General features: G+C 36.9%; 1 protein-coding gene across 1 annotated transcript in view; it reads left to right on the top strand.

Moving 5' to 3' along the window:
- Nucleotides 1–15,416, top strand: part of TTN (titin) — a 269,891-nt gene that overhangs the window by 101,221 nt on the left and 153,254 nt on the right. Inside the window, exons 99-119 of the mRNA XM_032856015.1 lie at nucleotides 30–122; nucleotides 249–534; nucleotides 1,306–1,489; nucleotides 1,695–1,784; nucleotides 1,881–2,148; nucleotides 2,253–2,513; nucleotides 4,318–4,527; nucleotides 4,731–4,808; nucleotides 4,907–4,933; nucleotides 5,378–5,437; nucleotides 5,739–5,822; nucleotides 7,459–7,524; nucleotides 8,886–8,933; nucleotides 9,788–10,192; nucleotides 10,625–10,684; nucleotides 11,108–11,185; nucleotides 11,352–11,426; nucleotides 12,034–12,120; nucleotides 12,356–12,436; nucleotides 13,403–13,486; nucleotides 13,867–13,950. Of these exons, the coding sequence (XP_032711906.1) occupies nucleotides 30–122; nucleotides 249–534; nucleotides 1,306–1,489; nucleotides 1,695–1,784; nucleotides 1,881–2,148; nucleotides 2,253–2,513; nucleotides 4,318–4,527; nucleotides 4,731–4,808; nucleotides 4,907–4,933; nucleotides 5,378–5,437; nucleotides 5,739–5,822; nucleotides 7,459–7,524; nucleotides 8,886–8,933; nucleotides 9,788–10,192; nucleotides 10,625–10,684; nucleotides 11,108–11,185; nucleotides 11,352–11,426; nucleotides 12,034–12,120; nucleotides 12,356–12,436; nucleotides 13,403–13,486; nucleotides 13,867–13,950 (2,709 nt within the window). The remainder of the gene's footprint in view (nucleotides 1–29; nucleotides 123–248; nucleotides 535–1,305; nucleotides 1,490–1,694; nucleotides 1,785–1,880; nucleotides 2,149–2,252; nucleotides 2,514–4,317; nucleotides 4,528–4,730; nucleotides 4,809–4,906; nucleotides 4,934–5,377; nucleotides 5,438–5,738; nucleotides 5,823–7,458; nucleotides 7,525–8,885; nucleotides 8,934–9,787; nucleotides 10,193–10,624; nucleotides 10,685–11,107; nucleotides 11,186–11,351; nucleotides 11,427–12,033; nucleotides 12,121–12,355; nucleotides 12,437–13,402; nucleotides 13,487–13,866; nucleotides 13,951–15,416) is intronic.

Below are 15,416 nucleotides of genomic sequence, written 5' to 3'. Positions count from 1 at the left end.
TGATAATAAAACATGTAAATCTTTTTCAGACAAACCAGCTGCAGTCCCAGCAGCTAAGAAAGCGGCCGTAGACGGGAAACTCTTCTTCGTGTCAGAACCTCAGAGTATCAGAGTAGTAGAAAGTAAGTATTTCGTGAACGGTACATTACCTTCATTGACTTTGTATGGTTTTACTGCCGATTTAATTTTGGAAGAGCTGATTTGGGGAAATCAAAGTTTTTTATTCATTTGCTTTCATTCTTCCTTAGAAACCACTGCAACATTTATCGCAAAAGTTGGAGGTGATCCAATCCCAAATGTTAAATGGACAAAAGGGAAATGGAGGCAACTGAACCAGGGGGGTCGCATTCTTATCCATCAGAAAGGCGACGAAGCAAAGTTGGAGATTAGAGACACCACAAAGACCGATTCTGGATTGTATCGGTGTGTTGCATTTAATAAACACGGTGAAATTGAAAGTAACGTTAACCTACAGGTGGATGAAAGGAAGAAACAGGAGAAGATTGAAGGAGATCTCAGAGCAATGCTGAAAAAGTAAGTTCAATTAAAACACACACACGTGGTCATTTTCCAGTCACAAAAGAGATCTCTCAAGAGGCATAGACCATCCCTTCCAAGATTCTGATGATAAATGAACATAAGCACACAGACATTCTCACAGAAATGTATAAGCAAATACCCAGTATTTGGGCATAGGTTAGCAGATTCTGAATGATCATGAGGAAGTTTTGAGAATGAAGTGAGTTTTTATTAAAATTTTAGACAAAGGAATTGGCCTACAGAGAAATCTGTATCTGTCTCAATATGAAATTTTTGTTTCTACGTATTATTTCTCATATTCTGAATTCTTTTCTAGATCAACCCTTGAAACATTTCCATAATTACCAATACTTTCAACACAAATTATGTTTCAATATAGTTGGTTATTAATCAACATTTGCCTTCCACACATCTTTCCCATGACACATGATGTTTACCCTTATTAATGCTTTTCCAATGCTGTTGCTTTTCCTTTTAATTATTTCATTTGGTTGTAAAATTTACAAACATTCCAAATTCTTTCTTAAATTCTTCAATTAAATTTCTGTGCTTTGTTAGAATGGTCTAATCTTTACTTCATCACCAAACCCACTTTTTTTTTTATTGTTAATGCAGTAAAACTAATATTTCTTAAACAAAGGACATAGCACTATGCCTTTGTGAGGGGGAAAATTGATTATTGATATTTGTAATCTTTAAATGATGATAGGCAATTCAAAATAAGTAGAAAACAGGTGATTCATGTTTATTTCTGATTTCCTTCAGGACTCCGGTCTTAAAGAAAGGATCTGGAGAAGAAGAGGAAATTGATATCATGGAACTTCTCAAAAATGTTGATCCCAAAGAATATGAAAAATATGCCCGCATGTATGGAATCACTGACTTCCGAGGTCTTCTTCAAGCATTTGAACTGCTAAAGCAAAGTCAGGAAGAAGAGACTCATAGATTGGTATGATCTTTTGTAAAAAGCATCATCTTAAAAATTAACTTTGGAAACATCTAATAGATAGCCTTTGAATTTCCAGAACCCTACAGCTGTGTGAGATTATTTAATATAACCTAAGCAGCATCAATAATGGAAGCTGAACATAGTCATGCATCCTCCAATTCAATTTTTTCCCCATATCTAATACTTCTACACTTTTCCTCCTCAGGAAATTGAGGAAATAGAGAAGTCAGAGAAGGATGAAAAGGAATTTGAGGAACTTGTATCATTTATTCAGCAAAGGTTGTCACAGACAGAGGTAAAGTGAATCATGAAGATAATACAGTGAACAGACTGTTATTAGGAATCAGAAGGGAAGGAGTGACTAATGTGTGTTAATTCTTTACTCTCCTAGCCTGTCACTCTGATCAAGGACATTGAGAATCAGACAGTCTTGAAAGATGATGATGCTGTGTTCGAAATTGACATTAAGATTAATTATCCAGAAATCAAGCTTTCATGGTACAAAGGAACTGAAAAACTGGAGCCCAGTGATAAATTTGAAATAAGTATTGATGGTGATCGACATACACTCAGAGTCAAAAACTGTCAACTTAAAGATCAGGGCAATTATAGGCTGGTGTGTGGTCCACACATCGCTAGTGCTAAACTAACTGTGATCGGTAAGTAGAAAGCATTTTATTAAAAAAAAGCAACGTGTGAGATTAATTTACTGTTGAGCACATCTGCATGTATATTAAACAAAATGTTTTCTGTGTCATACCAGAGCCTGCCTGGGAACGGCATCTTCAGGATGTTACTTTGAAAGAAGGCCAGACTTGCACCATGACATGCCAGTTTTCCGTGCCAAACGTAAAATCTGAATGGTTCAGAAATGGCAGAATCCTTAAGCCCCAGGCTAGACATAAGACAGAAGTGGAACACAAAGTCCATAAGCTGACCATTGCTGATGTTCGAGCAGAAGACCAGGGGCAGTACACCTGCAAATATGAAGACCTTGAAACTTCAGCAGAGCTCAGAATCGAAGGTGGGTGAATGGTCACACCGGGGTTATTTGTGCAAAAGTCAATGGCAAATGTGGTGCAGGACCCCTCGCGCGGCCAAAGTGCCCGTGTGTCTTCCTTTCCCAGCACAGGCTCCCAGCATTCACTCACATCTCAAGATGCACACTAAATCAAGAGACATGTTCACACAAGTGCGGGATCCTTTGCATGTTTCTTTTTCTTTCACCGAAGGCAGATTTCAGTCCAAACAAAGACATGACTAACAGTTACTTGAATGCCATAATTCTGCTAAATTCAATCATCCCTTGTAATTTTAGTAAATTGCATAATTCTCACCTCTATGATTCTCATTGTAAGATAGAGATCTTGGAAATGACTAGATTTTATAGCTATTGCTGAAAGCTTGGCTATATCTAATAGATCTAAAAAAATCTTTTTTGTCTATAGAAATTAATTTGTGTGAGATTAACTTGTCTGAAGCTTAATAGATAAAATTAACAATGTCATATGTGATTAGCAGCTCTTTTTCAAAATAATTATTTCATGCAAGGATTATATTCCAACCTTCTAAATCTCTGAGATAAAGGGAAATCTCAGGATTTAGGAGCAATAATATTTATTTTCTAATCCTTTGATCTTTGAATCTACTTGTCTGAAACTTATTAGATAAAATTAACAATGTCATATGTGATTAGCAGCTCTTTTTCAAAATAATTATTTCATGCGAGGATTATATTCCAACCTTCTAAATCTCTGAGATAAAGGGAAATCTCAGGATTTAGGAGCAATAATACTTATTTTCTAATCCTTTGATCATATGCACTGTTTGAAGACACCCTGGGACTGTAGTGAGCAACATTTTAGCTATAATGATGTTTCAACATAGTGGTGGGTGCCCTTTTAGAGTTGTTAAAATATAATTAGATGACTTATTTACACAAACATTTCAACTTCTCAGGCTTGCTTTAAATGGATATCAATGCCTGGTTTTATTTTAAAGGTCAGAAAATTTTAGTAGGTTTCCATGTGAAGGATCCAGTTGAAACTACATCTCATTTTTTAAATAATTGCATTCTTATATGATCCTTCAAAAAAAAGAAAAGACTCACCAGAGTATTTATGATGTCTGAGATGTTCTTGATACAGCTAGACAGTGAATTCCAGACTTCTAAGTAAAACCTTGCAAAAAGATCCTCTACTGCAGCCCATTCCCCTACTAAATACCCTTGCCATTCATGCCCGGTGTGAGGGGCGGGGTGAGCCCTTCGTACATGGCCACAGGTGCTTACAAAGCAGGTTTCAGAACTCTCAAAAGTGAACCATCTGAAATTGAGAAGTTCAGATTTCCTCTTGAGTTTAAAGTTTCACAGAGAAAGTTATGGCATACTAGATAATAAACAATTCTAGGTCCTGAATCGGAAAATTCTCTAACAGAGGAAAGAATTTCAGAGGTGAATAAGTTACAGAGGAAAATGAAGTTTATGTTCCCTTTATTTTGAAGCCCCAATTTCACTAACATTTTTAAAGTTTAATTTGACTTTTGGGTCTTAAGCCCCTTTTACTCTTGCTTTTGTGCAAATGCTTTAAGGACTCCCGTGGATTTCTTACTCTTTGTTACGTTGGTCCTGAAGAAATACACTTAAGTATGGAGATAATTTCTTGTTACTGATGCAAAACAGAGCACTTTCTTTTTTTCTATATTTTCAGCCTGTGTTATTTTTCCAGCTGGATTCACAGGTGGAGGCTTTGGATATCTGAGGGGAAAGCACAGTGGAAAACTTTCCTCCCTGTACAATCTCACTTTGACTCTCCTTTGTACTTGAACAGCTGAACCAATTCAGTTTACGAAGCGCATACAGAACATTGTGGTGAGCGAGCATCAGTCTGCCACCTTCGAATGCGAAGTGTCCTTTGATGACGCCATTGTAACGTGGTACAAAGGACCAACAGAACTGACTGAGAGCCAGAAGTACAACTTCAGGAATGATGGTCGGTGCCATTATATGACCATCCACAATGTGACCCCAGATGATGAAGGTAATTTAGTGGATAGCATCCCTGTGAATATATACTTTAAATCTTGTCTGTTTTATGTATTTCTGCCCTAACTTACACTCTGTAATTCTATGTAGAATACTTTTTTTAGGAAAGAGAATGATAAATAAATCCATACTGTATTTAAATAAAGAAGTGTTATTTACAGACGTACCAGGAAATAAAAGTTTGATGATTCTTCTTAGGTGTCTATTCAGTAATTGCTCGACTGGAACCGAGAGGTGAAGCAAGAAGCACAGCAGAGCTGTACTTAACGACTAAAGGTCAGAGAACACCCCCATTTAAGCCACATTGCAATCCCTGAAATAGTCCTGCCTGGACTACTCTAAATACAAAAAATGTCATGTTTTTTCTTTTGCAGAAATTAAGCTTGAGATGAAGCCTCCTGGTAAGTTTAAAAAGAAAAAACAAACAAACAAAAAATGAAAAATCAACCCTTGCTCAAATATATTCAGCAGAAATTTGTAAATGATAGAAGCCAAACTGAAATGTCTAAAAATATTCTTTAGGTTTTTCAGTAAGATCTTATTCAGTAAAATGATTTTCAGGAAATAATATAACTGTTAGGCTTTGTGAGCTTGGGAAATGAGAGATAGGAAGGTCTCATCCAGCTGATATCTAGGATCATGCCAAAATTGTGTGGCCATAGAACAGAACCAGTTTTCACAGGGAAGAAACATGCCTATGTGGTTGTATACAAAAGAATCCTAATATCTCTGTGTCTGTGTATTAGATTCTGCTGTTGGAAACGCCTGACAAGCACATCTTAGTTGTCAAATAAATATGTGTGGTCTCAGTGCCTCCCTGCTTACCATCAATTGTTCCTTTGCAGATATTCCTGACTCCAGAGTTCCAATCCCAACCATGCCTATCAGAGCAGTACCTCCAGAGGGTAAGACCCAGCACAACACCTGGGCTTGCAGCAACACTGTTCTGTACCACTAGGAAATTAGTGAGGCCAAACCATAGTAGAGAGCCAGAACATATCCTTGTGTGTCGTAGTCTTCATTGTATAATTAAAAATCCAAGCAAGAGAGTAGTAACAATTACAGGTATATGCTGTTTTTATTTGTGCTGATTGATGAATTGGTACTACAACACCTATGATTACTGAAAGGAACTCATAAGACTTTTCATTATACTTCACACAAAATAAGAAACCAAACCATGATGATGGCATTTCTTTTCCTCAGAAATCCCTCCTATGGTTGTTCCTCCTATTCCTCTGTTGCTACCATCACCTGAAGAAAAGAAGCCACCAGCAAAACGCATTGAAGGTATTTTATGCTATCTACCTAAATGTCAAAATACACATAATCAACGATCACAGACCAGAACATGCTGTCTAATGCAACATGTTGGCCCTCTAGTGGCCAACAGGTTAAATTGCCTTTCAAAATTATTTGCTCTAATGAAATGTGTAAGACAGGTGATTAAAACACTGAAAATCATCAGACAAACCAAATGCAATGCTTAATATTATTTCATCTTGATGTAATCACTGAAACATGAATAGTGAATATATTTCATGTTTCATATTTTATATATTTTAGCTATATGTAACTACATATATTACAATAAAATAATAGACTTAATTTCTAGTGAAGCTTCTGGAAATAAACCACACTAGTTTATAGTCATGTTGCAAGTTATAGTGTCCTTTTTCTCAATTACAAGGTTAACACCTTTTTAAAATTTGCTATTTTGTTATAAAAATGTGATTTAGAGTATCTTTGATATATTTGATTTTTTTTTCTTATCTAAGGAATGAGTTCACTAATAAGGAGCTCTTGAGTGTGTCAAGCAACTTCCTTTTTCAAATATTTCAATAGACAGATTATACTATTTGTTCCCCAAGCTGCTCAACTAAATCAATCAACAGACTACCTGGGACTTTCTAGAGTTCTGGGTAGTTAAGAATTGCTGTCAGAATTCTCCTTGCTTCAGGAAGAAATTCTGCATGTCAAAGCCAGATTTTTCCATAGTCAGATTTTTCTGCAGTGGTTTCCAGGGTTTGGCATGCTAGTACCCCAATATCTGCTACCTCTGGTATCAAGAGCTTGAGCTGGTGTTCAGCCAGCCTCGGGGAAAATTCAGTGGGAAAAAAAAAAAAAAAAAAAACAACCTTCCAGTATTGTGACTAATATATCTCAATAACAAACAAAAGCATTTTTATAATTTATATGAAGACTTAAATATATTTCATCTACTTTTCCTTTTTTTTTCTTTTTTTTAAATCTACTTTTAATAGCAGAGAGGAGCAAGAATCAAAAATCATAAATTTCTACTTATATTTTTGTTAGGAGTAACAATTTACCTTAGTGAATGATTTAGTCTTTGAGTACTACTGGCAACAGGGCTAAGTTTGACTACCCACTGGGGAACTTGGGAAATTAAATCATATTTTAAAAATTAAAAAGTGTTATTTATTCATGAATATTAAGAGCCATAACTCAAGTTATAAGTAGGGGCTATGATCAAGGTATAATGTCAGCAACAACAAAGAAAATTTCCACAATATCATAGATTTTAACTTTATTAATTTTTTAACTTTCCTAATTCTCTTGCTATTCTTCATCCTGATAAATTTAAAGTGTTCTTATCTAAGCGAAACAAAGTAAAGACACGTCCTTTTCTATTTATGGTATCACTTAGGTTCACTTTCTGTGTGTTTTAAAAACTATAGGCAGGCATAAAATCAGTGAAGATGTAGAATCACCCTACATGTCCTATCTCCATCCAAAAACCATATTCTGCATTCTAGCACAAAACCTTTCTGAAACAGGTATCTTGCAATTAGGTGGCAAGAGTCTCACTATCATCAAAACATATGAAAAAATAAAGTATTTCAATAAAACCTCTTTGTTTCCTGAAAGCATTTTACTTGCTTATGTCTGATATCTTATTTTTTAGTGACCAAAAAAGCTGTGAAGAAAGATACCAAAAAAATTGTTGTGAAGCCCAAAGAAGAACCTACAGGTATTATCATTAATTAATGAAAATTGAGTCTTACAGCTTTTCTCCAGGTTAACAGTTTTAAACCCCAAACAGTGGAGGGTAGAGGAAGGTAAGAGTTTGAATTCCCAAAATGGAGGCTCTGCCTTCACTCACTCTCACTGTCTTCTAGAACTCAGCCCTTGCTTTCTCTTTGTCAACTTTCTACTCTTTCCTTTTTTTTTTTTTTTCTCCCCATCCTCCTGTGCCTGTGTCTGCCCATGGCACACTGTGGTAACACCAGAGTGTTCTTGTTATCTCTGGAGGGCACTGCCTACCTGTCCCACAGCTGCTCTTCATCCGGTCCTACCGATAGATAGCCAAGGACCAGTGCTAATTTCCAGTAACTGCTCCAGCCCAACTCCGAACACTTCCTGGCTCACCTGAGCTGTCAGTCCCTGCAGATAAACAAAATGCTCTTTGAAGGAAGATTAGTTCAATTACTTCCTTTTTTTTTTTTTAAGATATTATTTATTTATTTGACAGAGAGACCACAAGTAGGCAGAGAGAAGGGGGGAAGCAGGCTCCGCACTGAGCAGAGAGCCCAGTGTGGGGCTTGATCTCAGGACCCTGACATCATGACCTGAGCCAAAGGCAGAAGCTTAACCTACTGAGCCACGCAGGCACCCCCCTCCCTTTTTTAACTATACCCTGGAAGAGGGTTTTTGTTTTTGTTTTTTAAGATTTTATTTATTTATTTATTTGGTAGAGAGAGAGAGAGAGCACAAGCAGGGGAGCAGGAGGGGGAGAAGCAGGCTCCCCACTGAGCAGGGAGCCAAATGTAGGACTCAATCCCAGGACCCTGGGATCATGATCCAAGCCAAAGGCAGTCGCTTAATCAGTTGAGCCACCCAAGTGCTCCTGGAAGAGTTTTAAGAGGAAGATTAGATCACTACATTTAAGCAAATAGTTTCAAATGTTTAACTAAGATCAGATCCCTCCTGAAAGGAGGAGGATCCAGGAGCACAAGACACCACTCCCAGAAACATTATGGCAGAAGAGAGCACTCATAAAGCATGGGTATTTCCTCAGCTTTACAGTTAACCATTGAAAAAATCAAACATTATTTGTTAGCATTAGACTTACTGAATAGTCTCCTAATGTTTCATGTTCATTGAAAATGTTTTAAATCAACTTAAGCTAGAATCAAAGTTCAGCCTTTCCCCATTGTTGTTAATATGGCGTTCCATCGCAATGCTGGTGAGATAAATCTGGAAATTACAAAGGCATTTTGTATGTTAGCAGTAGTCACAGATTGTACAAAGGACTGACATAGGTGCACGGAATTAGTAAACATTAAATCATGCATCATCTAAAAATAAACATTCTCTTTTTTAAAATCCCAGAGGTGGACAAGAGACCCCCGCCTCCTATTGCCTTGATTCCAGCAAAAGGTAAATGAAAAGATATTGTTAAATGTTTTTTGTATCTCTGATATGTGCATCACTGCTTTGTATTCTTATTTTCAAATGGAAGGCTTCCAGCTGATTGTAAAGTTAAGGCATTTCCTCTGCCATATTAGAATTAGCACGAGAAATGACGACGTCCTATTGCTCTAGTCCCTAGAAAGGAAGTGCAGGCAGATGATTATGCAGCCTCAGTGCTGTGGACACAGAGAAAGCACTGGGTGAGGGGCGGAAAGGGAGGCGTTGTCCTCTTGCTTCAGTTGCAGCTAACACGGGTGCTAAGGATCATGTAAACAATGTTAGCGTTAATTTTTTTAAAAAGTTGTTATTATAAAAGCAACTAATTGATTTGGTTACACAATTTTGAGTATTATTTTTTTAACTGATGATAGAGTCATATTCAACTATCAAAAGTGTAGCTTTAAAATTAGAAATGTTTCTGAAAGAGAAATTGGAAACTTAAATAGAGGTTAACATTACATGTAAATTCCATTTAATGATCAAATGTTAAAAAATCCTGTGATACCCCAGGGGCTTTCTAAACTGGAGTTCCCACAGAACAGTGGAAGATGTGTCCACTGGAAGGTTACTGAATACCATTGTGTTCACACTGGAAAAATCCCCAAATGAAGAGTGAGTGCCTCTCCACACTCTTTATTGTGTTCCATAGCCAACAAAAAAGTAAACGGAACCAGCAGACAGAAGATGTAATAAGTTATTGACATCAGACTGAGATCTGAGATATTGATACTGTTTGACAACATAGACTTTGGTTTCTGAAGTAACGGTATGAATGTAATTAGTATGCTAATATTGTCTGTTTGTTTGTTTGTTTATTTCAGCTCCTGAAATTATTGACGTATCCTCCAAGGCTGAAGAAGTAAAAATAACGACCATAACCCGAAAGAAAGAGGTTCACAAAGAACAAGAGGCTGTGTACGAGAAGAAGCGCGCTGTCTACGAGGAGAAGAAACTTTTCATCGAATCTCTGGAAGAACCTTACGACGAACTTGAAGTGGAACCGTACACAGAGCCATATGAAGAACCTTACTATGAAGAACCAGACGAAGACTATGAGGAGACCAAGGTAGAAACAAGGAGGGAAGTTCACGAGGAATGGGAAGAAGACTTCGAGGAAGGCCAGGAATACTATGAAAGGGAAGAAGGTTATGACGAAGGGGAGGAAGACTGGGAGGAAACTTACCAAGAGAGAGAAGTGACCCAAGTGCAAAAGGAGGTATACGAAGGTGTGTATCGACCGGGGTCACTTCTTTCCTCTTTTCCTCAGTGTGTGATATTTTCAGGGCTATGAACCTGAGCTGCAATAGACCGGAAAGCAGTGAAATGACCATTTCGATCTTTCGAAGTTATACCTTTTTAGAAACTTATTCTTGGCATTTCTCCAGTCACTTTCAGGCTTTGACATTGTTAAGTCGAATCATACCCTATCATGAAACCCCGAGGGTTGTCATCTAATGCAGGAGTTCAGGGCTTACTTCCTCGCCCCTCTGCATCTCTGCTCAATCCTGCTTCGAAATCCAGCGCCAGGGATCATGTTAGCCATAAAGATCCCAAACGCAATACTTTCCGCAAATGTATATTCTTATTTCCTATGCAGTTCATATAGTCAGCTAGAACTTACTTAAGTATCCCTTTTTATTCCTCTGTTTTTGCTAAAGAATCACATGAGAGAAAAATTCCAGCCAAAGTGCCTGAAAAGAAAGCCCCGCCTCCAAAAGGTATGCAATTGGGATTCTTGAACTAGATCAGAACATCCACATCATTATCATGGCTTGTTTGGCAAAGATGTATAAGTCACCAGTCCAATCCAATAGGCACAACTTCTTCTCTAAGCTTTATTGCCTCAATGAATTTTCTTCCTAAGAATATCTAATGTACTTAATGCAAAAATTAAAAAGATGATAAAAAGATGGTTATGATAAATATTTTTTTAAAATAACCAAAATATTTCAAGTACAGAAATTTGTACTTAAAGTTCGGAGTACCAGACTCATTTCTTTCTTAAAAATTATATATGTATATATGCATGTAGACATATATATTTCTATATAAACATACGTAGATGCATAGAAACATAGGGACAAAGAGAGAGTTTGAATAGAAATTCTAAAAGTACTGCAATTTCTTTAAAATGCTTGCAGTTGTAAAGAAGCCAGTAGTTGAAAAAATTGAAAAGACTTCTCGAAGAATGGAGGAACAGAAAGTTCAAGTCACCAAAGGTATTATGATTTAAAACATTTCTAATCCCATGTACACACGTCATCTGTTTACTGATGTATATTCCCATGTTAGTTATTTACGTAATCATCTAAACTAAGATATTTTAAAATTTTGTGCAAAACAATATTCTTCACAATACAAATATATTTGTACATATTTTTTAAGTACCCGAAGTTTCAAAGAAGATTGTTCCACAAAAACCTCGGATTCCAGTGCAGGAAGAAGTTATTGAAGTGAAAGGTATACATCTTTGTCTTTCCAGCTACAAGTTTTAAACATTTTCATTTATGTCTATATGTGTACATATTTAAACAGTTCACAAATCTGAAACTACCAAAATACATTCTTCTACAGTATATATCTTATGTTGAGTTGTACATATGTATAATTTAAGGAAATAATAACATTCCCCTTGTTTCTAATTCTGCTTTAGAATTACATTTTTTTAATTAAAGGAAGATTTTGTTTAATAAATAGTCTTCTAACTTTACTATGCAAGGCATTCCTTTGCATATAATATTCCCTATCCTCTTGTTTACATGAGTAAACCCTAGTGGATTTGGAAAAGCACCACATTACGTGTGAAGAAGTTGTGTCTATTTGATTCCCATTTAACAATCTTTGATAAAGCTGCATGGGTCATTTGTCCCTATATATCAGAACATGGTTTGTATTCTTGTCAATACTAAATTTATTCTGAGGCTACTCATATTAACCCACTCATTCTGTGTATAAAGACTTACATGTAATGTTTGTTACATATAATGTACAAATTTACACGTATGTATTTGATCAGGTATCTTGTTCTAGAAAAAGAAATACTAAATGTGAAATACTCTCTTTAAAGTACCAGCCGTGCATACAAAGAAGATGGTTATTTCAGAAGAAAAGATGTTCTTTGCTTCTCACACAGAGGAGGAGATGTCAGTCACAGGTATAAGACACATTTGAATTTGGGGGCTCGAATGGAAGGGCTTTAGATGAATTTTGATCCCCCTTCTTCAGACCCAATTTGCGATTATATAGGCGTTTCTGTCTCCTTGTAGCTCTCTGTCGTCTTTTCATTGCACACTTGTCCCTGTTTTAGTTTGTATTTCAATATTCTTTGTGAACTATAATTGCCACCCTTAATATGGCATACCAGTAATTCAGATGTACATTTTTTAAAGTCCCCGAGGTACAGAAGAAAACTGTTACTGAAGAAAAAATTCATGTTGCTGTTTCCAAAAAGATTGAGCCTCCACCTAAAGGTATCAGTGATTCCTTCTAAATTTAAAATCTTTTAAAGTTCCATCGTAAGCCTCTGGGTATGTTAATACTATGGAATGGGCTTGGTCACACAAGTCAGCAGACCTACAGCCACTAGGTATAGTGGACATTCCGGGGGAGGCGGGACGACAATGATTGGAGGCTCTGGCCCCTGCTCCAGGGACCTTACAATCTGGTGACCACCTACTTGGGAGTAGAAATTTGATATCCTGGAGCCAGCTTGTGCCAGCTCACCAGAGCTGATGGTTGAATTTGCAGAAATTTTGCTACCAAGTGTTCAACACCTCCATGATTCAAAGTTGAGTTCTGTAAACTCATAATTAAACAAATTATATTGAAATCTATGATAAGCCGTTTTGACGGCTTACTTCCACTTGTACAGCATGTTGTTATTCTCTCTGTTTTTTATATCAACTGGGGCGAGGCGGTGGAGGTGCTAGATTGCGGGGGGCTGCTGCGCGTCCTTCCTACCTCTGCCACCCTGATGGCTCCCCTGTTAGCCAGGGTGGGAGTATTTACACCGCCCCAGAAATTGAAAATCGGCAGCTGCTACAAATGAGAGCTTGTCCTCCCCCACATGCCCCCCCAAGCTGTTAAACATTTAGGATACAAAAAATATTTAAGATAATGTAATGCAATAGTTGTAATGCACTTGCTTTATAAATGTAAAGTTTCTAAAACCAGCATCTCAGGCACTGGCCCCTCTGAGGAAGAGCAGCTCCTAGCTGTTCCTAGCCAAGTGAAGGCTCCGGCAGTTGAAGGTCAATAACAACCACAACTTTTTCTAATTAGTCCTTCCTCTGGTTCCCTTGCCTCTTGCTTCCAACATGGAGTTTTCTTGCATTCATCTGGCATAAAATTATGAGATGTATCTACTCTTTATTTTAATTCTGTCCTGCCTTATTGTAAAACCACACAATTTCTCAAAAATGGCATTTTTTTTAAAGTCCCCGAGCCACCTAAGAAACAAGTCCCAGAAGAAGAGGTTGCCGTTCCCATTCCTAAAAAGGTGGAACCTCCACCAGCCAAAGGTAGAATAATATTTTTGAAAAAAAAGTTGTTGGTGTCTGTCTTTTTGTATCTTTTTCTGTGGGATCTGTGTATGAACGAAATAGCATCTGTAAATGATTTGTGACGTTTTCTTTGTATGTTGATCTCATTAGCTGTGGTACTGTGTTGTACAAGTATCAGTAACTTTAGACCATACTAACTGGGTGTTTGTTTCATGAAATGTATGTAGCGTCTCTGTGGTACCGATTTATTTTGCATACAGGTTTGCCACAAGTAGAGCATGTTTAATGAATGCCTAAATTCTTATGCTCTTACTGAGGATTGATGCTTTAGTATAATCTTAATGTCTCAGAAGGAAACTAGAACTCTCAACATTGTTTCCACAATGTTATCTTTAAAGTTCCTGAAGTTCCCAAGAAACCTGTGCCTGAGGAGAAAAAACCTGTTCCTGTACCCAAAAAGGAACCTGCCGCTCCCCCAAAAGGTACACCAGAACTGATCAGGGGGCAGCCCTTTGCCCCAAATGCCAGTGTTCTGCTTTATATGGTCTTCATAGTGTACTATGCTATCTTACTGTTCTGTGTCTTTTAGATGCCCCTGGTGTTTTCATTTGTTGGTTACCTTCCAAGGCTATACTCTTGACATACGTTATTTAGGACACTGAACAATTTCAAAGACACCACCAGAATGTGTTCTTAAAAGAAGCAACTATGTCAAAAATGCTGTATTAAATTTTTACTATCTTTCCTCTGATAGAGAAAGAAGAAGTGTTTGTGAAACTCATTTTCTACAGGCATCTTTCTAGAAAGACTCTTTCACCCCTCCTCTTTGCAATTTTTCTTCATAAAAAACACTTCCGTGAGTTATGATGAATTACAGAGTCACAACTGGAAAATGTCTGACAGAACTGAATGGTAACGAGATAAAGATGTATACAATGCTGCTGGTAACTCCACTCTTCTGAAAAGTCAAGAGCAGCAAGTCTAAACTAGTTGGAGACATTGATTTTTGACATTTACTTTGACCATGTTGCCTGACATTAACTGAATGTCAATATTTACCGTAAGCGTTGCAGTTCTCTGAAACTAGTCAGGGGACCTTTCATATGCGTATGTTTGGATTCAATGTGCTAATTTCTTTATTTTGGTTTTTGAATTTGGTCTGTTCTTTTTTGGGAGGAGGGGGTTGGTGATGTTAGAGACACTATTTTATGGATGCAGCGAAGCTACAAACTGCATACATCTGGTCTGATACAGAGAGATTCAGTAAGAATTCAGTATCATCCGATTTAGGAAAACCAGGCTTACTGAAATCACACATTTTAAATAGTGTTCCCATTGTGCCTGACTTCCCATTTTCCATTTTCTTCCCAAAACAAATCTGTTTCTCTCTTTCTCAAATTCTTGACTTTCAGAATTCTGGGTCTTACCTAAAAAAAAAATGATTCCTGATTATCTAATCATCAAAATATGATTTCTGATTATCTAGTCATTAAAATATGGTTATGTGAAAATAAGATACATTAAAAGGTCATATTACTAAAACCAGTACTAATACCTAAGCCCTTGGTCACTGCTGAGGGAGATACAGAGGCATGTCTCACCTACCAGTAAAAATAAAGATGCATAGTAAAAAATATATATGTATAAACACCCATGTATAGATAATAAATACAGATGCAAATGTATATGTCTGGATAATTACAGTAGAATATTACAAATGCAAGCATAGAGATGCAGGAGTTCACAAAAACTATCTTATTTAAAATGGAAACAATTATTGCCAACAATGTGTGCTGTTAAAATGCATCTGCCAGTTTAAAAATTCCACATCATTGACACTTAGAATAGAGAAACTAAGTCATTGTAAACCTTTTTGGGTCAGAGATCCTGTGGAAAACTATGGAGTCTCTTAGAGAAAAGCATATATGCGTATACTCACAAAATGTCA

The sequence above is a fragment of the Lontra canadensis genome, unplaced genomic scaffold (assembly GCF_010015895.1).
Source record: "Lontra canadensis isolate GAN:19392208 unplaced genomic scaffold, GSC_riverotter_1.0 scaffold11, whole genome shotgun sequence".
Classification (NCBI taxonomy): Eukaryota; Metazoa; Chordata; class Mammalia; order Carnivora; family Mustelidae; genus Lontra; species Lontra canadensis.
This window is presented reverse-complemented; position numbering and strand designations above follow the sequence as displayed.